Source organism: Camelus dromedarius, chromosome 33 (genome assembly GCF_036321535.1).
Source record: "Camelus dromedarius isolate mCamDro1 chromosome 33, mCamDro1.pat, whole genome shotgun sequence".
NCBI lineage: Eukaryota > Metazoa > Chordata > Mammalia > Artiodactyla > Camelidae > Camelus > Camelus dromedarius.
In genome coordinates this window covers 14,768,699-14,793,739 of record NC_087468.1, presented here as the reverse complement: position 1 = coordinate 14,793,739, position 25,041 = coordinate 14,768,699, and the positions used below count along the sequence as shown (strand labels likewise).

Below are 25,041 nucleotides of genomic sequence, written 5' to 3'. Positions count from 1 at the left end.
AGAGAAATGGAAACAAAGGGAAATAAAGATCCCCCCCTCTAAAAAAATTAGCAAAAAATGGCTTTCCTAGCTTAAGAAAATCAGCTCTTCACCTCTTAGGACTTCGAGACATGTTTCATTTTTATAAATGTTTGCAAAAAATAAGGATTCCCCTCTCTTGGCATTTACCCTGAAGGCTAAAAATTTATCAAAAATCAAAAGCTCTTTATCGCTGACAAAAGAAATTATTTACAAATAAGGTGAACTCTCAAGTCATCCCCTAGTGTTTTTTGTTTGTTTTTTACTTTTTAAGAGATTAATTTATTGCTGTAAGCTTCTGTATCTGTGTTCTGCCTGTCACCTGACCTAAAACTCAGAGGCAGGCAAGCATGTGAGGAAGCACTTCTGGATTTAAATAGGCCAACCCTTTGCACAGTGTAATAAGCACGAAGTTTCCTATTCTATTTTATTTGACCAAAATCAAGTGTAGAACATTCAAGTTCTGGGAACTCTGAAGCACCCAGCTCCCACAAAGCTAACGGCCAGAGGTCACTCTGCCAGCAAAAAATGAACCATCCGTCGCTTGCTGGTAGCACCCCCTGTGGTGAAACGTGACACGGTCTTTAGAGAGCCAGTTGGTTCAGTTCTAGGAGACACCTAGTGCCACGTGCCCTCACCCAGCTCCAGCCTGGCCTGTCAAGGGGGCTCATTACACACGAGGCTGAACACAGAGGCTTGGGGGCGGGGGGTCAAATGTGCTGGGTTCTCATCACTGGCTGGCAAGTCACTCACCTGAGTTTCCTCATTGGAAAACTGCACCTGCCTCCTAAGGCTGTGGTGAGGACCGGGTTAGGGAATGTCTGCAAACCGCTCAGAGCGGTGCCTGCTGCAAGGGAGAGCTTAGCGGACGGTGGCTTTTGTTGTCACCACCATTATGGCCACGACTATTATTATTTATGTGAAAAGACAAGAAGCTAATTTTCAAAGCAGTCAAATTATTCCCTTCTAATTATTTCATCTAATTATTAGTAAAAATTAATCAAACTATTTCCTCTAATTTCTGGGGGACCTGACTGGGCCCTTAACCCCTCCTGCCTACTGTCAGCCTGTTCACTGATCAACAGACAGCTAAGGTGAGCAGAGAAGGGAAAGAAAATTACATTCAAACAACTGGGTCCAGTATGAAGCCACAGAGGTATGTGTGGTGGGAAAAGAGGCTGGGACGCAAGGACCGGCCCAGCTGCCCAATTCCCCCAGGTGGCAGAGTCACCTGCACCTGCTCCCAGGAGCTTCCAGGAGGAGAGGGCACTAGTCAGTGCCGCACATCTCCGAGCAGCCTCTGGTGTTTCCTGGCTGCAAAGGTCCCCTCTCCTCCATGGACTTGCATGTAAAAGGCAGCAAGACAGAAACCCTTCCAGGCCTCCAAGCATCTGGAGAGCTGAAGAGCCCGCCTGGAAGAAGCCAGGACCCTCTGCTCCACACGCCCCGGCTCTGGGGCCGCCCCCTGAACCCAGGAGCTGGCAGGGACCCAGACCTGAACGGCCAAGTGGTGCCACCAAGGACGGTGGAGAGGCCCCCAGGACAGATCTACCTTGGGAACGAGGTACTGCTGATCCGTGCAGGCCAGGACATAGGCCTCGGCCCGGCCCAGTTCGCTCTGGGGGAAGTGGGCGTTCATCTCGTCCCCATCAAAGTCGGCGTTGTAGGCCTTGCAGTTGGCATAGTGGAGCCGCAGAACCTTCTCTTCCGGCAGGATGCGGGCGCGGTGCGCCTGGATGGAGGGCCTGTGCAGGGTGGGCTGTCGGTTCAGGAGGAGGATGTCCCCATTCTTCACGTGCCGGCACACCTGGGGGCAGAGCAGAGGACAGGGCGTGAGCGGCGGCAACTTGAGCAGCATCACTGCTGTCCCAAGGGGCTCACTTCTGCCTGGGCCGAGTGTGGCCTCTGTCTCATGTTTTATTCAACGAAATAAAAGGAGAATTTTTAGTCTGGAGTGAAACCCTAAAAACCTTTAGGAGACAGCTACTAAGCCCCTCTGGTACTCTGGGAAATAGCTCCTCGTCCAGCACAGGCTTGATCCTGGCTCTGGGCTCAGAGGCACAAGCAAATGAGGCTACAGGCCCCTGTTCAGTAATCCCCGTCTTCTTCGGGGATGCATGGCCTTTCCAGAGTCTTGAATTCCTCTGAGAATCAGCCTAAAGCAAGAAATGGACACATCTGAAGACAGCGTATCTACAAAGAGCCGTAAAACCCCAGGGCTTGAAAGGACTTGGCAGACCTCTACAACCCCCTGCACACTCACATACGAACATGTTATTCTAAATATGAATTCCATGTCACAGAAATACATGCCCAACCTCATCCAGCAGAGCTACACTGAAACACAGGGTTCTTGATTCCCAGTTCAGTGCTTTCTGAAAATGGTTTATTGCACTTAAAAATTAATAAGAAGTTTAAATTGCCATAGTCTTTTGGGAAAGCAATTTCACAATAGATTTTAGAACATTTAAAACTCATTTCTTTTGGCCATTTATTATGAAAAAGATGCCAATGCAAGGTTATAGGAACACGTATGTTTATGTAGCAGTGTTTATAATGGCAAAAGCCGGAAATAGCCTGGCTGCCCCACAGAAAGGGGCGTAGGTGGATAAACCATGGTACAGACTGTGGAATATTATGCAGGGATGAAAAAGGATGATTTAAATCTATACCAGTCCTGAAGTGATGGCAATCATGTACTCCAACAAGACAAAACCAATCCAGGTGACAGAATGAGGCAATTTAAAACCCAACCCAACTCTACATGTTTCTATACGTGAGGGAAAAGGGTGCTTAGCTCCTCACCAAGTTGCTTCTATGGCCTCCTTGGGGCTGGGGCACTCGGGAATGAAAGTAAGGCACAGACCATCACCTTTACCTTCATCATCTTAGTGTTATTTATGTTACAATGAATGTGTATTACTTCTATACAGTTTTTTAAAAAGATCTTCAACTATTTCTAAAGAAAGAAAAAGTACACAAGTGTTATGTTATTGTGGGGGAAAATATAGAAAATGCAAACTTACAGAAGAGAATGAAAATCATGAGTACTTTTACTCCTAAAAAGACAACCACTGCTCACATTTCTTTTGTTCCTACCAATATCAACATGCCATTGGTCACATCTTCCTGACAGAACCCCTCCTCCCACTGACTTGAGTATAAGCTGACTCGAGTATAAGGCCCTTTATCTCATGGTATATTAACTACTGGGCTTCTTAAATGATGAGCAGAAACATTACTTCAAAAGAGATGCGTGAGGCAACTGCTGCCCTCATCATCCCGTGGGCTGCCCTCAGCAGCCCAGAGGCATGATGGAGACTCAATGAGACCTCCCCCGACCCTAAGTCTCCCTGAATTACCCAGCACACAAAGGTTGGGGAAAAAATTACAGCAGGTTTAGTTTCCTCTTGTGTTGCCCGGATTATAAAGTTGTATCAGGAAGCTGGTTACAGAGAAAGGCTAGAGGTTAATAAGAGATGTTCCCCACCCGCCACCCCCTCATTCCTGTTCAGCTGGGCTGAAAGTTTCCTTCAACTCAGGGGAGCAGGGAGCAGAATACCCCTCAGCTTCTAAAAGGCAGTCCTAAAAGCAGCTGGCACGGACTCAGTCTTTCTGCTCCCCAAGGACTCAAACCCGCCCTTCCCCCGCCCCCACATCCATGTTTCCAAGGAGACCTGGATTCAGAGGACTCCCATGAATGTCTGCCCAGGGCACGTCACAGAGCCGGAGCTGACTTTCAAGGTCTTATTTCTTTAGCTTCTCAAGGGAGAAACTGCCGAGACCTGTGGCTCAGGCCCAAAACCCCAGGCTAAGCCTCGGATCTGAGTCTCGCAAATTTGAGACACCATCCAGCGTAAGCAGACTCCACAGCTGGGCAGGCTCGCAGGCCAGTCTGGCAGGCACCAGCCAATCCAAACAGAAGCCCTGGAGCACAGAGTGCTCGCCTCGCCAACCCAAACCTGAAGCCCTTCCTTTCTCTTGTCTCTAAATAAACACTGCAGTGAAAAGTACTGTGCCCAAGTGCCCGGGTCAGAGTTCTCAGAGGCAGACCCGGAGCCAAAGATCGGCTCCTGGCCGACTGCTGGGCCGCGAAATGAGGCTTGCCGGGCCTGGCCACTTCCTCCTCCAATTACGAGGTCCCGGGGAAGGGAGAGCGGTTTCCCACCTCCCAGGGGAAATGGGGCCTTCCAGTCATCCTTCCCCTTCTCGTCTGACCTGCAGTTTGTCCTTTCCTGGACGTGGGTCTCTTCCTCCCAATCATGTCACCCAGCCCTTTAGCCTGGTCCTGATTCATATGCAGTATGTTAACCAAAAAAACCCTACTTTACAAACTACAAATAAATCACAGATGCATGTGTATCTGGTTACATGCATGCGTATTACACTTATCATTATTGAGACTCCAGAAACCAAACCCTTAGTCCCCAGGTCCAGTCTAAGAACCACTTTAACCGTGGTGTTAAGGCCCGAGGTGCTCTGGCCCCAGCTGGGGGGGTCAGGTAAGCACCCGGAAGCCCCTGGGGAACACCCAGGTGTGGGGGCAGCCTCTTCTCAGGGAGGCAGGAATTGCTCTCACAGCATCCCGCACCCACACTCACTGAGGCCACAGCTGACAGCAGGCGATCATGGGGAAGCAGACAGGAGCTGGCCCAGCCCCAGACCAAATCAGCCCACTACTCACGATTTTTGTCCCCTGGGGCTTAGGTGCCCCGGTGGCAGGTGTCAGGAGCTGCTTGGCTACGGCTTCCCGCTGCGTGGGGTCCGCGGCGCTCAGGGCTGTGCGGCTGCCATCCTCGTTGATGACCATGGAGGCTCCCGGGTGCACACTGGGGCCGTTGATGACTGCTTGCCTCAGCTCCTGAACGTTCCACGGGGTAACTGGCTGAGGATAGGTCAGTTTTGTGGCAAATACCTAGATACAAGGAGCAGATATGAAAGTTCAGGGTGGGCAGGAAAAGGTTATAGGGATCCAAAGTCTGACTTAAGTCTGCCTGACTTCTCCTGTAAGACACGAGGTGCTCTTAGCCAAGAAGGTTCTTCAGGAAGTCAAGTAACATCCTGCCTGTCTTTTCCACAGTCATTTTCCCAGACTTGCTCTCTTAAGGGAAGAGGTTGTCATTTTTTTTCTTTTTTTTAAATGGATGTACTGGGGATTGAACCCAGGGCCTCATGCATGCTAAGCATGCACTTTACCACTGAGCCATACCCACCCCACTAAAGCCCCCTAGTCTTCTTTTCTGGCAGAGTCTGTTGAAGAGACTAATCTGAGTGTTGCAGTTTATACATCAGAAAAAAATTTTAATCCATCTTAAAATTTCACCATGTTCTCGTTTGTCAAGAAATTCATAGTCCCCCCAAAGAAGGAATACAGCATGAGACCCCAACTTAGGGGGGGGTGACAAATGCCTGTTCTCAAGTACCACCCCGACCCCACGCTCCCACCCAAGCAGCCATCACTAATCGATGGAGGTCCATGCCCTGAGCCCAGACATGGCATCCAAGTCTCTTTATTTGGCTTGAGATGGTCTCCTGATACATGAGAATGCTGTGCTCCATTTAACACCAGATCTGCACCACACTCCAAGAAAAACGAGTTCCCCGGTTAAGTGAATTCTGAGCTACTGAATATTAAAACCCTCTGATGCTTCAAAATGCCCATAACTGCATTAGAGACTCAGAGAAGGCCTACGTTAAGGAACTCATTGAACGCTGGCCAGGTCTCTGCCTGAGAGGCCACCGTGGCTACCCCGCCCCGTGGCTGCCCTGCGTTTGCTGACGCTCTGACCACTGCCTGACAGAGTGTTTATGTACAGACGGTCCCCAACCTATGATTTTTCGACTTTACAATGGTGCGAAAGCAGAAATCGTACTTCTACTGGATGCTGATCTTTCCCAGGGCAAGTGAAAATTGGTTCGACAGTCTCGTGAAGCCGGGCGGTGGCAGCGGCTGCGAGCCACCGCTTCTGGTCAGCCACGCGATCACAAGTGTAAACAACTGATACACTTACAGCCGAGCTGTTCTTCACTCTCAGCGCAGTATTCAATAAATGACATGAGATAGTCAACACTTTATTATAAAATGGGCTCTGTATTAGATGATTTTGCCCAACTGTAGGCTAACGTAAGTGCTCTGAGCACGTTTAAGGTGGGCTGTGCTAAGCTGTGCCGCTCAGCTGGTCGGGTGCACTAAATGCACGTGATGGGTTCACGGGGATGCAACTCCATCATAAGTCGAGGAATTTTGTGTATTTGTTTGTGCATCTCCGCGGCTGGAACGCAAGCTTCACGGGGGACATGCCAGTCTGTCTGGTTCACTGCTGGATCTCTAGCTCCTTCCCCAAACTTACTTCACCTCCTCTGCTCTATAACAACCATCCACAGTGCTGTAAGGGAAGGGTGGGCCGCAAGGGACCAAGATGCAGTTTCACACGCTCTGCTCCTCCTCACAGCCATCCTGTGAGTTGACAGCCCCGGCCACCATGGCCCTGAGGCTTGGGGCAAGCTGGAGGTGGGCAGAGGGGCAACTTCAGAGTCCCTCCATTTCCAAAGGAACCCACATCGAAGAAAGAGAGGCCAGCACCTTTGAGGTGGAAAGAGGAGGCGACACTCGAGGTCTCTCCCAAAGCTGGGGACACTGTGGGCACCATCAGGTCAAAGCCAAAAGGGGCAGTCCTTGCCTTCTGTCCAAAGAAAGCAACGAACAGGTCACAGGCCTCCCTTCCCAGGGCCTCAGGCTCAGGGATGTCACCAGTGGGCTGCCCAATGCCTTTCCCTGACCCAGCTTCCAGATGCAAAGACCCATGGTTCCTAGGAGGTGGTGCACACAGGACCGGGCCTTTTCTACCCTGTCCCCTCATACGTCACACCCTTGCCCAGGATGCCCACGTGTGCCCAAGAGGGACAAGGCAGTGGCATGCGGGAGGCCACGGGGACATTTGAGCTCTGCTCTCTGCTCATTACCGGTGCTCCCCCGAGAACAGCAGGGAGGTCGAGCGAGGAAATGAGCCTCTCCACCCAGGGAATTAAACCACCTTCATAGCACTGACCTCAGGGCCCATTACTGGGGAAGCCGATTAAAGGGCTGCTGCTAACGAGCACCGCAGTGTGACGCGTGGGGAAGTGAGAAACAGAGGCCGGGCCCTGGGGAAACACTAATGGGCAGATGGGGCAAACCGCTTACCCCAAGGAACAAGGAATGGACAGAGGAGGAAGGCCATGTGCAGAGGCCTCCCCTCTGGGGCTCTCCCCTCTCCTCCTGCCACTGGGCAGGCACATGGGTCGGAAACCCACCTCCCCCGCCCCCTCTCGGTCATGTATTCAACCTGACTAGGAAGGTTTAAAGACTAGGCCAAGGCAGACAAGAGGAAGACGGGCGGGCGGGACGTGCACCCTGCAGTCTGCTCCCCACGTCCCGGGAGGTGGGTCCTCCTTGTGGATGGAGGGTGTCAGGACACCTGGCGGGGAGTGAGAGTGATGCTACCACAAGGCCTCAGGTCCCCTCCAAATGGTCTGTCCAGGGAGAGACAGAGGCTGTCCCCACCCAGGCCACCGCGATCTGCCGCACCCCTTCTCCCGGCCCCGCCACCACGCCTACCCGACAGCACATACCATGGGAATTCCAATTTCGTTGGTGTTGATGTACATGTCTGGGCAGATGACCGAGCGTGCTGCGTAGTCCACTCGCTTTCCCATCATGTGCTTTCGGAATAAACCATCTTTCTTCTCCAGGATCTTTAAAGGTCCATGGAAAGCATTTAAAAAAAAAAAGAAAGTATGTTTATTATTGTCTTCCTTCAATACCAATATGTTTATCACTTAACTCCTTCAGTTATCAATGGGGATCTAACTTCCTGCTCACCTGTCTAATGCCAGGGTACTTTTCCATCATTAATTTGTCCATTTCGCTATCAAACACAATATTGACGTGGCTCTGAAGGCGAATCCAAATGTTGTAAAGTTTGTCCATGAGGGACTGGCCTGGAAGCAGACTCAAAAATGATCGGTCCATGGCAACTGAAGAGTCTTTTTCCTGGCAAGACACAATCAAGAAAACACATGTGATGGAAAAAACCTCAAGGTCAGGCTTGGTTCTCTTTTTCTTTCTTACTGGAGCTCTGACAAATCACGGCTCTGGAGTTTGCCTTTATGTCTCTTGAACTCGAGAGATCAGTGGCAGAAGTGCTCATAAATCAATCCTGTCCGTTCGCATCAACAGAACGTTAGTCCTGTTACATATTTACCAGTTCGTCTCTTTCTGGGAGTGAAATGAACTCAAATTTCTAAGAAGGCTCCTTTCTTTTCTTTTAAACCAACACATACTTATTATTTCACAGTTTCTGAGAGTCAGGAATTTGGGCAAAGCTTAACTGCATTCTCTGCTTTACAGTCTCACCCAGGCTGCAATAAGGGAGTCAGCCGGGGCTACGGTCTCATCTGATGGCTCAACTGGGCGAGGTTCCACTTCTAAGCGGACGCAGCTGTTGGTGGAATCTGGTTCCTTGCAGACTACTGGACTGAAGGCCTCAGTTGCTAGTTGGTTGTTGGTCACAGGCCACCTTCAATTATTTGCCACGTGGGCCCCTCTAACATGGTAGCTTACTCCGTCAAAGTGTGCACGCCAAGAAGGTAACAGAGGCGTCTGCTAACAGCAGTTGCCGAAATCCCTTAGTATCTAATTCCCAAGGCAACTCTAAAAGTTCTTCCCACCCCACCTCTCTTCTTATGAAGCTCTCTTATCCTGCCAGATAACTGCTTCTCATATGGAGTTTCAGCTTTATTTAAGGTTTTGGAAAAACTTGATTTGAAGCACTTATAAAAATGCAAGTGACACAATTTCTAAAAAGGAAAAATGTTTGCCATGTTATTCCCGATGTCATCATTAAGATGCGGGATATAGCAAGTCATTGGCTGATCCCCAAGCCTCACTGGAATATTTAACCAATCCTTTTCAATATTTCTGTCCCTGGCTCTACGTCTCCCTCTTCTCCCCCTACCTGCCCAAGAGACAGGCCCTGAGGCTATAGGCTGCCCTGGAGGACCACCTACTGACACTGTCTGCGACCTGAACTGGCCCCATTGGGCTGGGTATGACACAAGAGAGAGACAGATGGTCCCATGTCCCCTGGTGTGGGTCAGCTGAGAGAAGAAACCTGTCAGTGTGTCAACAGGAGGGCAGGGGGTGGGGAGATCCAGTAAATGAGAATGTCATGGATCCCAGCAGTGATGACGTGAGCTTGTCCTCAGCCCTGAGGAACAGAAAGGTCTTCTCAGCTACAGAGGGCACAGATGCATTTTTTCCTCTGGCTGAAGGAGCCTCACGGGGAGAGATGGTCATCTCTATGATGACAGGGACCCGGGCAGCCTAACCCAGTTCTTATGGTATCACCTGCCTTAGGGCCAGATGGCTACTTGTGAAGTGAGTGAGACCCCGTCTCGCCCGCACATCCTCAGTGCCTAGAACGGCGCCCGGCTCACACCAGGCATTCACAATTGGTAAGAGGGCTGCCATGGTAATAGGATGCCGGGAGCGAGTGCGGGAAGGAAAATGAGTTGCCCTATTTTCAAGGGACATCAACATAAAATCCTTACCCCTGGTCACTGGATCTGGCAACTCTATGGTCTTCCCCCTGAGACTGGACTAGGATCTACAGATTTATTTTGCACTGAGGGTTTTTAAATCACATCTACGCTGGTAGATCAGAAAACTTAAGCAAAACCAAAGAAAGCCCCAAACCCAGAGCACCAGTGTTCAGGCCAGACAGTGGCGCCACCTGGTGATGAGCTTGGTTCAGAGCAGGCCTGTCCCAGCAGGGGAAGGGAGAACCCTGTCTGTCTACTCAAGGCTGAGAGTCCTTCCTATTTGCATTCAGAGTGCATCTTAGAGCTGGGAAGGATGTCGGTGATCTCAGCAAGCTTTCTGAGTGCCTGACTCATCTTTATACCCACTGAGGACCTGGCACACTGAAGGGAAATGTTTGATGAAACGGGAAAACTGAATTCAGCTCCACCATTTTCTGAGAAATCTCAGAAATCTCATAGTCCCATTCTGGGAAAGTCCCAGAAACTACACCACTGCCTTCCTGACCCCAACACTGGAGACCTTAATGAGCCAAAACCCAGAGCTGGGTGGCACGGGCTCTGGTACCGTAACTCAGGAAGGACATTCTTGGAGCCTGAGGAAGGCAGACTTCTTTCTAGAGCTGCCAGCGAGAGAAGGTGGCCCAGAACACAACGACGTATAAAATCCCACCACACACCACACATATTTGATAGCAGAGATGAGACCAAGAAATTAAAGCAACTTAAACAATGTCACTAGGCTTGGCTGTTGGGGCCACGCTCAGACCCATGCTTTCTCCCTGACATCCCCTAGGTACCCCTAACCCACGGCTCACACATCACTGTACAGAGGTCCTGACCAGCATCTGCTGCACCCAAACCATTCTGCACCTGCACCGCAGGAAGTGAGAACTGTGTCCCTGTACTGATGGCATCACCTCCCCCCAGGGCAGTGCTTACCTCATCTGTGGCAGGTGCTGCCACCTCACACGGCAGCTCCTGTTCTTGGGCCATCAACGCCAGAAGCTTTCGGATCAGAACCACATCCTTCATGACAGCCTGCAAGTTGACCGTCTGGCCATTGGTAAACATCTGGTCCCCCAGGCGACTGACGGGGCGATACCTGCAGGACACGAGGAATCAGCGAACGTTTAGCACGGAGGATGGTGTTCCTCGGCCTCTCACCCACCGCAGCTATAAGCAGCTCACAGCCCACCACACTCAAAAAGAAACCCACATTGCGATCGCATTCAGGAAAAACGGAGAGGAAATACTCCTACCACCTGCAACCTGGGACTGGAACTGCCACTTAAGTTCTCAGCGCCCTTGACCTTTCCATCCTCACCCAGAAGTCATCTTTCAACTATTCCATAGACCTTCTGCAGGTGAAGCAAAGCCAAAGAAGGACGTTACCTTGACGGTGGCACCACCAAGAAATCCAGAAAGAACATACTGGGGTTGAACCTGGATTCCACGGCAACATCCTCCAGTCCCAAAAAGAGGTAGTTCAGAAAGAATCCTGTGTTTGAAACAAACCGAAAAGATCATTTAAGTCTATATGTAAAGGCGTGGAAGGATGACCACAAACATTTTACCTAGTGGGGAAAAAAAATACAGGACAGTATGTAGAAAAGGATCACATTTTTCTTTATTAAAAACTAATGAGCAAAAAACAGTCCCTGGGCGTTATGAGCCTGCGCACAGGCTAAGGGCAGGGACTACACGGGTGACAGTGCTAAGCCCGGGGGCTGAGATGGGCCAGGATGGGGAACAACCTTTCACAGCTCTGGTTACCTTCCTGAACTATCAGACTTACTTACACACACACACACACACACACACACACACACACACACACTCTCATTACTTTGGTATTTATAAAAAATGTATTTGAAATGAAGTTGACCAAACCAAAAGCAAGTTCGCTTTCTTAAGAACAGACAAAACAAAATAAAAAAACCCTCCACATAGATGCTACCAAGAAGGGATCGTCTATGGTTCAAAGCTGTATTTTAAGTTTCTGGTGACTTAAAAAAAAAAAAAAGCTACAGAGACACGTGTCAGGGCCTGCCACAGCAGCACTCATACTAACCGGCTGCCCTTTTTTTTCCTATGACATCACTTATCCCTTTAGCAACGTCTTCATTTTTCAGTGCTTGTCATTACACACAGCGGTTACTGTTCAGTGTTCCAGAACACACTCTAAGGGGGGGTGACATGGGAGCTTGACTATACCGCATAGTTTTTCTTACATGAACTCAAAAACTGAAAAAGACCTTCCCTTCTGTAGGGAATTAAAATGTTTAAAAATCCTCATTTAAAAAAAAGACGTATTAAGAGTTCATTTTTTGACTCACAGGTGGAATTCCCACAGAAACTCTTAAAAAAATAAACTTTTATTTACAGGCATTGAAAATAAGGTGAGTTACACTGAATCTTCTAGACGTATGTCAGACTGTATTAAGCGACGTCCACCCACAGCTGTCGTTTTAATGACCAGACTCAATTACAGCTCACACACAGTTCAAGGTATAATGACCTTCCCCACACCGTAATGCACCAAGGACAACGCACCCTGAAGCCTGCCCCAAACCAGTGGCTCAGTTTCAGCAGAGATCTACAACCACCACAACTTGGGAAAAATTAAACTAGTAGGGCAGGGTAAATGAGCCCAAGAAATTCAAGTCGGGAAATGATAAAGGGCCACTTCTTCACGCTGGGACAGCACCTTCATTCTTCCAAAGGGCGATGAGATGTTCTTGAGCGCTGCTGGGTGTCAGGTATCCTCGTTTTCCCAAGTGAGCTTCCTCAATTCCTGGAGCCAAAAGAGGGGCGTCAAAGCACATGTCAATTACAGGCACTCTTTTCAGTAATGAGACTTACCAGTTCTTTTCCCCACCCTGCCGAGCCTGCAGTCTGACCACAAAATCAATCTCTCGGACAGCATGCTCTCTGCTCTGGAGTCCACCCCCTTAATCTAATTTCTAAACAAATGAAAATCATGTAACTGCTGTATGAAACCTAAAAAGCAGAGCAAAAGAAAAAAAAATTATCCACCATTCCATTATGTTGTCACTATTATCACTTTCATGCATCCCTTCCTGGTCCTCTGGGTTACACGGTCTAGCTTTTTTCTGTGCTGCTTTGCTCGCTCGGTGTCATCCTGTGAGCGCTTCTGCGTGGTGCCCCGGAGCTTTTGCCCGACCATCATTCTTAACGGCTGCGTGACATTCCTCTGAGAGGATGTTTGTTTCCTAAGTGACTCAACCACACTCTTAATAGCTGGACATCCGACTTCATCCCCATTTTTTTATCCTTATAAGTTACACTGTGATAAATAGCTTTATGCACATGGCTTTTTACCAGAAAGGTTCACAGCAACAGAATTATGGATAAATTAGGATGAACATTTTTTGTGGGTAAATGTATAGTCAGTTTCTTCTTACAAATATCACGCTGGTGCGCAAGGAGTGGATTGATTTTGGTTTCTCGGATTAAGCAAGGTCACTCTGGGATATTGTTTATCAGCTCTACCCAGAGTAAGTTAGAAAAACAGACTTGGGGCTGCTATTCGGGAGATGAGGCTCCAAGCACTTAGAAAATTAACAAAGACAGTTTTAAGTGATGTGACCCTCTGGATTCAAAACTATCAACCTCTCCTGGAATACATTCACTGAAATTAAATATTGCCCAATATTCTTCTATTCTCTAGCTGGTTTCTTTACCATCTGCAGAAGATTTGTCATCACAAGATTCTAAAGAAACCTGTAACTTGGATAACAATTAATAGATGTACCATAATTTATTTAGTCCGTCTCTATTAACAGGCATTTAAGTCATTTCCAATTTTAAACTATTTCAATAATACTGTGAGCATGCCTGATTTTTAGGATAAAATCATAAATGTGGAATTGCTAGGTCAAGAGTTTACACATTTAAAATTTTAGTTCCTATAAAAGCAGAACATTTTGCCCAGTTAATGCAACTGAAGGAAGTGTGGGCCACGTAATGAAGAGAGGCTCTGACCTTCAGGGATCACCACAGAATTGGAGAGCAATGTGTGTTCAGTGGGAAAAAAAAGACCCCATTAACCTAAAGAGCAATTTTGCGGGCATTTCTAGAAACAACGACTCTCTTACAAACTGGCTTCAAGGGCTGATTCCTCAGTCGAGCCTGGTGGAGCTCTCCAGCTCCTGTCCCAGCGCGGCCAGCGCATGAGGTGACCACCACTAAGGCAGACTGGGGTCAGTCACTCGCAGGATTTGAGGCAGAATGACCTGTGGGATGCCACCTCCTCACGTGGACTGCACCCTTCCTAACAAGACACTTTTGCAGCCTGCAAAAATCCTAGGATGGACTTCAGGACAGCCCTAACATGTGTTTCATTCAGAAATCAGAGCTGCCATGTGGGGAAAAAAAAAAAAGGCCGGGAAGTCAAATACCTTGGAGAAGATTGGATCATAGTGGGCGGAGCATTTTGGCCTAAGAATTCTCACTGGAAGATGCCAACATGCGTCACGGGGCTTGAGGGGTCCTCTGGAGCGCATGGGGCATTTCACAAGCTTATGGTGTTCCTTGTAGGACCACCATCATGTGAGGCACGAGCCTCACTGCCTGGCCCCCTTTGGTACCAGGAGCGTGGCCGGACCCTTGCTCAGAATGCTCACCCGCCCCCACATCACCTCTCCCTGGGGTTACTGACCTGCATCACCCACAGCCTCCCCTGAGGGCGGAGGCCACAAAGTCAGGTGTCCACCTTGGCACTGTGCTCAGCCACAGGCGGGGCCCCTGGCACGAGGCTGAGTGCCCAACAACTAACTGTCTGCTAACTACCAAAAACCCCATCTGAAAACCACTGAAGACTACCGCTGACTTGCTTCTAATGCACAGAATTTGGGGTGGCACCACCATATTTTCACAGCTGCAGTGAAAGTTGCTTCAAAGTAATGGATTTGGCAAAGACACTGAAGGCCTACCTAACTGTTAGATATTTGCCCCAAAGAAATAGTTATCTTCTAGAATTCTGACCATCTCTGTTCTCAATTGATGAACGTTTTCTAAGGCACCCGAAGGGCTAGAGCAGCAGTTTCCCAACCTTAAAAATTGTTTTAAGGGCTACGTATAGTGCAGGGAAATCCACCCTTGTGGTTGTTAACGGTTAACCATTAAGCAGGCTTTCTAAGTGCAGTGCGGTATCTGGGATTGGATCCTGGAACATAAAAAGGACATTCCCGGATACACTGGTGAAATTCAAACAAAGCCTGTAGTTCTGTTAATGGGAGTGTAGCGACGCTGGTTTCTTAGTTTTGACCAATGCACCGTGGTGATCTGAGACGTCACATCAGGACAAACTGAATAAAGAGTACACAGCAACCCTCTGTGCTTAGTCTGTGACCCTTCTCTACGTCTAAAATTAGTCTAAAACAGGAGGTTTACTTAAAAAGTAACAAGACACAGGTTTGCTATTGCTGTGGTCTCAGTGTTTGTATTTCCCCAAGTTTCACGTGTTGAAATCCTAACCCCCCAAAGAGGTGGTGTGTCGGGAGGTTGGGCCTTTGGGAAGTGATTAGGTCATGAGGCTGGAATTCTCATGGCTGGGATTGGTGCCCTAATGACAAGAGCCCAATAGAGTCCCCTTGCCCCTATCCACTGTGTGAGATTACAAGGCATAGCTGGCTGTCAGCGAGGAAGCTGGGCCTCTCCAGATACCGCATGAGCTGGCACCAGTCTTGGACTTCCCAGCCTCCAGAACTGCGAGAAATCATTGTTTGTTACTGATAAGACACCTAGTTCACGGTACTTTTGTTAAGAAGCCCAAAAGGACTCAGACAGTTACTTACTCCAGGCCTTGCCCTCGCCCTCCATGTGAAAGACAGATTATGCAACTCCAGGAAGAGAACTTGCTCCTTGTCCAGTCCACGTTCGTGAACTCTGGCATGAAGTTTAGCGACAACGCGCTATGAACTTTCACACAGGGAATTCCCTCAACTCTGGGTAAGAAGTTCTGTTGCTGCCACTATACAGAGCTGGAAACCCAAGTCTAAGAGGTGACCTTCTCTAAGCCACTCAGAATAAGAAGCAGAGTGACGTGTCAGTGACAGCGACGCTCTTCCGCCCTGGCACACGAGTGATGTAACGAACAATGAACGGGGAATGCCTGCCGCTCACACACTCCATAGCGGGCACTGGCCTCCGCACTCCAAATGGAATGCCTCATTTACCTTCACCACTTCCAAAGAAACAACGACAACAACAAAAAAACTTTAAACAAACTCACAACTACAGAAGTAAAAAGGCAGGAGTACTAGGTCCCCCAAATTTCCTCCCCAGGACCCCCAAGGGCAGAGCAGAGCTGAGGGCAAGACAATCTACCCCAGGAATCTGAGAGGCCAGCCAGGAGCGGCCTGTAGGAGGCGCTAATGTCCTTTAGAGGCTCACAGTTTTTTTTAAAATTCACCTACATTTTACTTCAAAATAAATCCACACTTATTTGACAAAAAAAATGGTTCTAAATATTCGCCAAGTAAATTTCTTAACATCTTTCTCAAAAATCTTTCAGAAAAACCAACCACTTGAGGCAAGAGGTGCCTCATTCAGCCTGTGGGGCGCGGGCTCATGCTGCAGCCCAGCCCGTCAGTTCTGCATGACAGGCCGGGGCTGGGCACTCATCAGGACACTTGCCAGCCCTAAGAACCCAGACACCTGCTATCCGCTGGCCCACTGCAAGCATGCAACTGAGAAACAGGGGTGCAGAGGACCAGGGAGTCCAAGGTTTGGGACACGTCTGATGGTCACACAAGAAAAACACGCCGAGGGCCTCCCAGGGCCCAGCCTCTTACCCGGGGGCTCTGCGTCCCTCTGGTCGGCTCTCGGGTGCACCACGGCCGGGTACGTGATCGTCAGTTTGCTGTTGTGCTCCTTTCGGACAACTGACCGCCCGGTTCTAGACACAGGGCAGTTGTGAGGGGAGGAAAAAAAGACCAACGAGACATTGAGTAACGGCGTGGGTGCTGGCCAGGGGCTCCTCGCCGGGGGAAAGGGAAGGGCAAGAGCCGGGCACTCACCTGCAGTGGGGACATCGCTTAGCAGTCATGTGTGTCTTCCAGAAGACAGCAATGAGCTTGCTCCTGCTCTCACAGACATTTTTCACCTGTTGAAAAAAGGCAAGGGACCTCAGAGTGCCATTTGGATGAAAATTCAGTGTTGTGGTTTTCACCTTTAAAAAAAAACAAACCCAGAGGAAGCCACCCTCTTTCTTAAAATTTTCCACAGAACCCGAATATACCCAAGCTCCGCCAGTCACTGAGTGACTCCTTAAGTCTCCTCATTTATAACATGGGAATAAGAACAGCAACCACCTCACCAAGCTGTTACTAAGATGAAGAGATCGCAGATGCAGTGGGGGGCCTGGAATAAGGTCAGTTATCGGTACATGCTACTTTTACTTTAATTTAAAGCTAACCTCCCTGGGTGCAGCTGCTGCCTCCCTCGGATGGGCCTCAGGGCTCTGAGAAAGGCACACCCACAGTTAAGTGACACTCATGGTTCCGAGCTGGCTTCAACTGAGACCCACTCGGGAGCTTTTAGTCCCCATCCTTGGGCCTCATCCCAGACGAAGGAAATCAGCATCTCTGGTGTGCAACTTGGGCACAAGGAACATCAGATTAGCCCTGTGGGTGGATTATCGGCACCATCCCTTCACTGACCAGATCAACACTCCCACAGGTGCTGTGAGGGGGCAGGCAGGCAGCAGCCATTGAGTGTTGGCAAGAGAAAGAAGAAAAGGACATGGGCCTTACTCTCCAAGTGAGACCATAAGTTGGAACCTCACTGGACGCTGTACCCAAACCACCTAATTTCACCTGATTTTCTCATCAGTCCTGTAGGCAGGCATCACAGACAAGGACACGGTGGCCTGGGGGACGGTTAAGTAAGTCGCAAGGTCACAGGCCTCGTAAGAGACAGAGCTGGGACTCAAACCCAGGTCTACTTTGAGAAGCCAAAATGACAGTGCAGAGGGAACGGTGATAATTATGCCAGAAACCGAGCGTTCCGGGAACCGAGACAGGATGACTCACGTGGGCGCCGTGGGATCCCAGGAGGTTGTTCTGCACAATCTTGGTTGTATATTGCTCTAACTCTTCCTGAATTTCGAAGGCGGTAGGATTAGCATTTTCCTCCAGAAACTGAAAGACACCATATTATCAAAGTAAAGCGAGTGTATGATTAGCAGCCCCACGGGGCGGCCTCCCCAACAGCGGGGAAGGTCCATTGGAAGCGACAGAAAGAAACCTCACAGCTGCTGTGTTACATCTGCAAAACAATGCGGCAACACTGGTGTTAAAAAAACAAAAAAATCCAAAGAGAGAGGACCCCGCTCCCAACAACAGTGCACTATGACTCAGACTCCACCGAAAGCTGAAAAGAACCAAAACAGGAGAAGGGATTTTTAAAAGCGTAAAGCTCTGAGGAGCTGAGAGGACACTGAGGGACAACCAGGCCCAAGCGAAGGGAAAGTGAGAACCCCGGTCAAAGGGCACAGGGGCCACGGCTGCACAGCCCAGAGCAACCCCCAGCGAGGCTGTGTCCCTCCGGGGAAGATGCTGACAGACTTGCGATGCTCCCTGGATGCAGCCCTGGCCTTGGAAACATTTCACAATCCAGTAATTTTTAACTTTCCATTTTGAAGGCCTCAAATGACAGAGTGGACAGAAATCAAAGCCTAGGGTTAGTGCAAGGACAGGAATCTAACAGGATCCCTTCCTCCCATATCCCACCCCACAAACAGAGGAAGCTGGGGACCCTAAGGGCCATGTCCTTGGGAACTAGACCAGCCCTGGAACCGAACCACCTAGATTCCCATCGCCTGCAATCCAGGCTACCTTAGCCTTGGACTGCGATGGTCCTGGGCCACCAAGCACATGGTAGAAGCAGTAAGATTCCTCTCTGGGGGGAGACTGCAGCATCCTAGACCTCAAGTTATTTCTACAAAGAATTTTTAAGTAAAATGACAAACTGTCAAAAATAAGCACACAAGGAGGGGAAAGAGAGGGAGCCCCTGGAGACAGGGACAGTATCTTAATGTTCAAGGTGATCACAAGGGCGATGGTTACTTTGTAACTACTTGTTAGACTGTGTGTATGCATTTCGGTGTGTATATTTCACGAAAAAAAATTTTTTTAAGGTAGCAGGCATCATGCATAATTTTATACCAATAAATCTGATGCTTCAGATGAAACGGACAAATCCCTAAAAAGTATAATTAAACTCTGAATAGAGGTTTAAGAGAATCCTTCTCTCTCTCTCTCACAACCTCTCTTTTGGACAAATCTGACCTTAGGTTAGTGTCTGAGCTGCCTGCACACGCAGAGATGCTCTCCCCCGGAGCGCTTTTCTCACTTTGCTTGGGCTCTAACAACTCACACCCGGCCACACCTCCGGTGTGTAATCCTACAGGCTCTGTTCACCTAATGTCATTAAGACTGAATTATTCAGGAAAGGGAAGGGGAAGAGGAGAGGTGAAAGGTCTCCCTTTGTGACAAGAAACAAGACAAGGATGAGTGCTACCCCTTCAACAAAGTAATGTGGATCCCGGCCACCAAAATAAGGTATGAACAAGAAACAAAACATATAAGGACTGAAAAAAAATACAACTACTCTTATTCACAGGTAATATGATTGTGCTGAAAATCTAAAAGAATCTACAAATAAAGTATTAGAATTGATGAACACTCTTGTCAGGTTATTTCATACAAAAATCAAGACACAAAAATGAGTAATGTTTTGATCTACAAATTGAAAATGAATTTTAAATAAGATATTTATAATAGCACCAGGAAATCTGAAGCAATGATTAATCACAAAGAAAAATAACTTCACAATAAAGAGATCTAGTAGTCGCTGTCTTATCCAAGTCATCAAACCCAGCATTACCAGTGGTGGAACAACCTGACAGCGGGTGCCTCCTAAAATGATGTGCTAGGAAGGATCCTGTACCGTGTAGGTATATTCTTACCAAAAGGTGAATTTTACGAGGAAATAATCAGATAAATCGAGAATGTGAGGAATTCCACTGGACAACTGGCCTTATATATTCAAAAAACTCATTATCAAGAAAAAGAATTTTCTATATTAAAACATTCTACGTTAAAACAGACAAAAGAGATATAAAAACGCCAAGGAATACATGAACTCTGGTTGGATCCTGGGTCCAGGAGGGAAAAGAAAGCTCCCTGACGGGTAAAATGGCATTTCTATGCTATTTTCATGAACATTTCTTCCATTGTTCTCATGGCTTCACGACTTCACGCCCAGCTACTGGTATCCAGTTACAAGACTTAAAGATCAAGCATCCTGGTGACTGTTCTTAGGGACCACACACAAAAACAGCTCTCGTTCCCATCCCTTCGGCTCGCCTGACTTCCATGACAGCCACCACCCACCTACCCTGTACAGAATCCGCTCGAGCTCGTACACTGCTTGGAGCGCCCCGACTTCCAGAACTCTCAGCTGGCAGAGCAGGAGGTGAATCACAGCCCGCGGGCAAGTCAGCATGTGACAGTTTAAGCAGGAACCTCGAAGCAGCAGGTAGAGTTTCTGAAGAGGGAATAAACAGGGTATTAGAAAGTGACTTAGCAGTCGAAGTGATTTTCAGCATACTTACGAGTTTTGCTTTTATGCAGTCAGTTTATTCCCCTGAGAATTCCACATCACCCTGTGTACCTGGAAAGTCCTTCTATACCTTAAGAACTAGATAAATATTCCTCTATTTTTCTCTTCTGGTTTCATTGTAATCCATTTAAAATTTGAAATTTACTTTGGGTCTGAGGTAGGGAATTTTTTTTTTTACTTTATTAATTTTTTGGGGGGTGTAATTAGGCTTATTTTTAAAATCAATTAATTAATTTCAACAAAGGTACCAGGGACTGGGAACTGAACCCAGGACCTCATGCATGCTAAGCAGGCACTCTACCACTGAGCTATACTTTCCTCCTAAATTTTCTAATATTTAAAATATTTAGTATTTAACTGACACAATTCTCTTTCCTTGATATGATTAACAGACAAAAATCATGTCCATGTACATTATCATCTGTGTAGCTTAAAACAAATCTTGGAGGCTGGGTTCACAGATGTTAAGAAGCTACAAATGTACAAGCAGGACTCTGGTTAGTAACTTCATTCTCGGCTCAGCACCAGGCCTTCTGGAGCCTTGCTCCTCCCGCAAAGAGCCTACAATCCACCCGATGGGCTCAGGGAGGCCTGGAGAATCCCAGAGCTCCCTATTGCCAGGAAAGCTCCACCCGGATTTCTGGAGGGCATAAAGCCCCTGAAGCACAAGGTAGAGGGATGAATCTGAAGGCTTTTCCCCTGGTGTAAACAGAACCCAGCTGTGGCTCTTCTCAACGGGAATCAAACTGAAGCTGGTTTCAGGAGGGCCGGAGGCCAAGCTGAACATACTAGATTTGGCTCCTCGTGGTTTTAAATCTCAAAGTGTCTGGAGCTAACCTCCTGAGACACCTCCCCCGGGGAGACGGGTGGCACTCATGAATCCCAGCAGCAGCCCTGAGACCCACGCGGCCAGAACGTACGTCAAAGAGGAGAGGGTTGTACACGGTGAGCGGGAGCTTGATGTGGCCCAGGTGCCCGGAGCAGTTGCTGAAGTCCTGCACGCAGGTGGAGCACACCTCTTTGGAATCTGCAGGGCCCAGAGCTAAATCATACAGGCCATTCGCCGATGGGTTCCCCAGGCTGTCCAGGTACCGAGGGTTTGTAATGGACTTAACGCTTAATTTCCTAGGGAGATAAAAAAGACCAGGAACAACGAAGGTTACCCAATTCTGGGACATTTCCTCTTCAGCACTTCGAAGTGACGATTTAACGTCTGTTTCCTCAGACATGTTGGGAGCTCCAAAGGGCAGTATCTGTGCCTGCCCTTCTCACCGCTGCGGCTCAGCACTTAGCACGGAGCCTGCACACAGTAGCTGCTCAGTAAATATGTGCTGAATGAAGAAGAGTGGTAACATCTTCACAAACCAGACCGAGTGCAGCTCTTGCACTGACTGAGCACACTGGAAGGCTTTAGACAAAGGCGTTAAGTGCCTACTACACAATAATGCTTTATAAGCAGCACACATTCTGACTTCAACCCTCTGAGATAGGAACCACTACATGCATTTTTCAGAGGAGAAAACAGACTCAGAGTGGTTAAGTGATTTAATCCAGGCAACACAACCAGAATGATGGGGGCCAGGTTGAAGGTTGGGGTGAGATATAGACCAGACCGAACGCCAAAGCCCAGGTGGTTCAATAAAGGGGAGGTGGTCCAATAGTCGCAGTGTGCAGGAACAGTAAACTGAGAAAAGCTAAACACAAATAAGCAGACCTGTGAGAAATATAACCTGCTCTACTAAAGGTCTCATCGCAGGATTTTATGTTTGGTTTAAAGGGGGCTCCCATAGGATACCTAATTACTTTTACCAAAATTTTATTCATGCCAAGTTTGCTTTTAAACCTTTTTTTTTTGTAAATTAGAAAATAAAGATAATGAAACCCAAATCTCACAACTAGAGAAAACGACTGTTAATAGATTTTTTTTCTATGGATACTTTTTTTTTAAAACTGTAACTGGGATCATTTGCTATTTCTAACATTGCATTTCTTGTTTTCATTTAGCATTATATAAGTGTTTTTAGGCCACTAAAAATTTTTTGGAAATGTAATTCTTAGGAGTTACAAAATCTTTCATCATCTGGCAACTCATATAATACATTTAGCCAAACTCCATTGCAAGTTAAGCTTATGGTACCTATCTGCATGGAAGTTTTTGCACAGAATAATTCAACCTTCTGTTTTCTAAAAATATAATTATTTCCTTGTGGAAACGAAATCCTTGAAACAAAGGGGGCGAATTGTTTTGATGCTCTGGAAATACTCTACCACCTTGCATTCCAGGAAAGACGAGTTAACAGTAGACTGCCCATCTGTTTATATATTCTGTATACAGGTCCTTTATCAGACAAATGATTTGCAAACATTTTCTCCTATTCTTGCCTTCTCACTTTCTTGATGATATTATTTGTATGGTTTATATTTTTTTATGAGTTAAACTCACAAGTCTTTTCCTTGCTGCTTTCTTCTGCTACCTTGAGGCTAAGTCCTTCTTCAGAGTTGGACAAATATTCATCTATATTTCCTTCTCATTCATTTCACACTGAGCTCTAAAACCTAACTGGAATTATTAATGAGAGAAATATTTACAGCATAAGGCAAATACAAATTAATTAGGTTTTAGTGCAAAGTCTTGCACCATTAGATCCTCTTTCTACCACATTCTGTAAGTTGGTACTTCACTTCCCTTGAACCTACAATGATGGAAAAAAAAGTAGGCAAGTGGGGCCAACACAAACCTGTACTAAGTGGCAGAGGAAATGCATCCTGTGCTTGTAAAGACAACACAAATAGCTCATATCCAAAACTGAATGTATTTTTTGGTCCTCATCCTTGGTCTTCCAATGTGCTAAGGAAAAAAGTTCCTCTCCTTAGCTGGGGAATAAGACAAAACTCTTCTAACCACTGCAGGAATGGGATGCAGAGGAAGGGCAACTAGCAAGGACTCCACAGGAGAGAAGAGGGTTTGAGACTAACAAACTTGACCTTTGCTGCCTCCTAGAGGGTTACTTTATTCTCTGGACAGGAATTTCCTCTCCTGTAACTGGAGACAAATGGTTGTAGTAAGAACTGATTGTACCAAGTGCTGAAAGACAGCTCCCCCATCCACCCATGCACTCAACCAATGGCTACTGAGTGCTTAACTATGTGCTAGACACACTTTTAGAGGCTGGGAAAACAGAGAAATTCCTGTGCTCATGGGCCTTACATCCTACTGAAGGCCGGCAGAGAAAAACCAAACTAAATGAGCATACAGTATGTTAGATGGCAGAAAATGCTATGAAGAGAAGTAAAGCAGAAAAGGGGCTGATAGAATGAGCCAGTGATTGGAGAAGCCCATACTATGAAGGTTATACTTGGGCAAAGGCCTGAGGAGATGAGGAAGCAAGTCATGCAGTCACCTTTACAGGAGGAAAAAGCGGGGAGTGCAAAGGTCCTGAGTTAGATGTGTGTCCTCTGGGAATAGTAAGGAGGCCAGGATGAGTACAGACGTGAGTTCAGGGAAGTAGCAGGAGCCAGAATGACCCTTCCAGGCAATTTTAAGGACTTAGATTTTACTCCAAAAGAGATGGGAAGCTATTAGAACCTAGCACAATAAAAAGTTGCATAATTAATGAAATTTCTCAACCCTAGACTCCAACAGGTCTTACAATGGTAGCAATAGGTATAAATTTTTCCCAAAAATTCCTTGTCTGAAAATGCCACAACTAACTTTTTAAAAAAGTCAAGCAACCTAAAATACTTTTGCTTTTGGATGAAATAATACTTGTTTATGGCTAGTGATGATATAAGTGAAATTTCTGAGCCAGGATACTGTTGTAGCTCAGGGGCTTTGTCATCCATTCATTCAACCTGAGTTGAGGATATAAAGAATGAGGAAGCCTAAGGCTAGTGGAGAGAGACAGAAATACAAACAAGCACAAAAAGTAACTGAGGCACCTGACAGACAACTGGTCTAGATGCGGAAAGACCTCAGAAAATGATGGAGGTTGAGCTGAGCCTTAAGAGTGGGAAAGATGCTCTCCAGGGGCCTGCTGGGGGTAGGGGGCCCAGCAGGGGGTCCTAGCAAAGAGAAGTTGTCGCCAGAATTGAGGCTTTAAGGATAATCATCTTATAGACAAGAGACTAATCAGGTGCCTAATAAACCACGTCAGAAATAATACAGTAACCCCACAAACGCTGGTTAATTAACGATGAGACTGGCGCATGATAATGCTACAATCTGGGAACCTCCACGTTCTCAGAGCAAACTCATCCCCAGCCACCGTATTCTTCCTAGGCAGTGCCCGCCAGCCAAGACGTTCCTGGAACTACGGGTCCCAGCAGGCCATGCGCCGGACAGCCATGGGCCCTGAGGAGAAACTGGGCCCAAGACCTTCTGGGAACGGTAGTTTATCGCCCAGACCCCAAGAGGCTCTGCATGCTTCCCACCAACTCCTTACTTGAGCTCTTCGGCCGAATACATTCCGAAGGAAATGCCCTGCAGCCGCCGCCAGGGCATGTTCTTTGAGCCCAACATCCTCCAGGTCAGTTTCGAGCTCTAACACCGGAGCTCTGATATCCAGAGAGAAGTCCCAGTCACTACCGGTAGATTCTTAATGCTGCTCAAGCCCGCAGCCACCATGTGATTTAAACTGCGCTTGCGCGCGAGAAATGCTCGCTGGGAAGAGATTTGCGGGGACGAGACCACTTCCGCTCTAGGGGGGGAAGGAAAATAATTTCACGACTCTCATTCGCCTTTTTATTTTAAAAACAATGAAGACCTATAAGACATTAAAACAGTAGTTTTCG

At 47.6% G+C, this 25,041-nt stretch overlaps 1 protein-coding gene across 2 annotated transcripts in view; it reads right to left on the bottom strand.

Annotated features, from left to right (window-relative positions):
• Window positions 1–24,885, bottom strand: part of POLR1A (RNA polymerase I subunit A) — a 60,113-nt gene extending 35,228 nt beyond the window's left edge. For both annotated transcript variants that reach the window (XM_031441317.2, XM_031441318.2), the window contains exons 1-13: window positions 24,693–24,885; window positions 21,171–21,375; window positions 20,026–20,175; window positions 17,658–17,765; window positions 16,644–16,729; window positions 16,419–16,522; window positions 12,308–12,394; window positions 10,993–11,098; window positions 10,540–10,702; window positions 7,880–8,050; window positions 7,630–7,752; window positions 4,703–4,933; window positions 1,571–1,825 (exon numbers count right to left, since the gene is read on the bottom strand). In XM_031441317.2, coding sequence (XP_031297177.2) covers window positions 1,571–1,825; window positions 4,703–4,933; window positions 7,630–7,752; window positions 7,880–8,050; window positions 10,540–10,702; window positions 10,993–11,098; window positions 12,308–12,394; window positions 16,419–16,522; window positions 16,644–16,729; window positions 17,658–17,765; window positions 20,026–20,175; window positions 21,171–21,375; window positions 24,693–24,769 — 1,866 coding nt within the window. In that variant the 5' untranslated portion in view covers window positions 24,770–24,885. The remainder of the gene's footprint in view (window positions 1–1,570; window positions 1,826–4,702; window positions 4,934–7,629; window positions 7,753–7,879; window positions 8,051–10,539; window positions 10,703–10,992; window positions 11,099–12,307; window positions 12,395–16,418; window positions 16,523–16,643; window positions 16,730–17,657; window positions 17,766–20,025; window positions 20,176–21,170; window positions 21,376–24,692) is intronic.
• Between the last annotated feature and the right edge of the window lie 156 nt (window positions 24,886–25,041).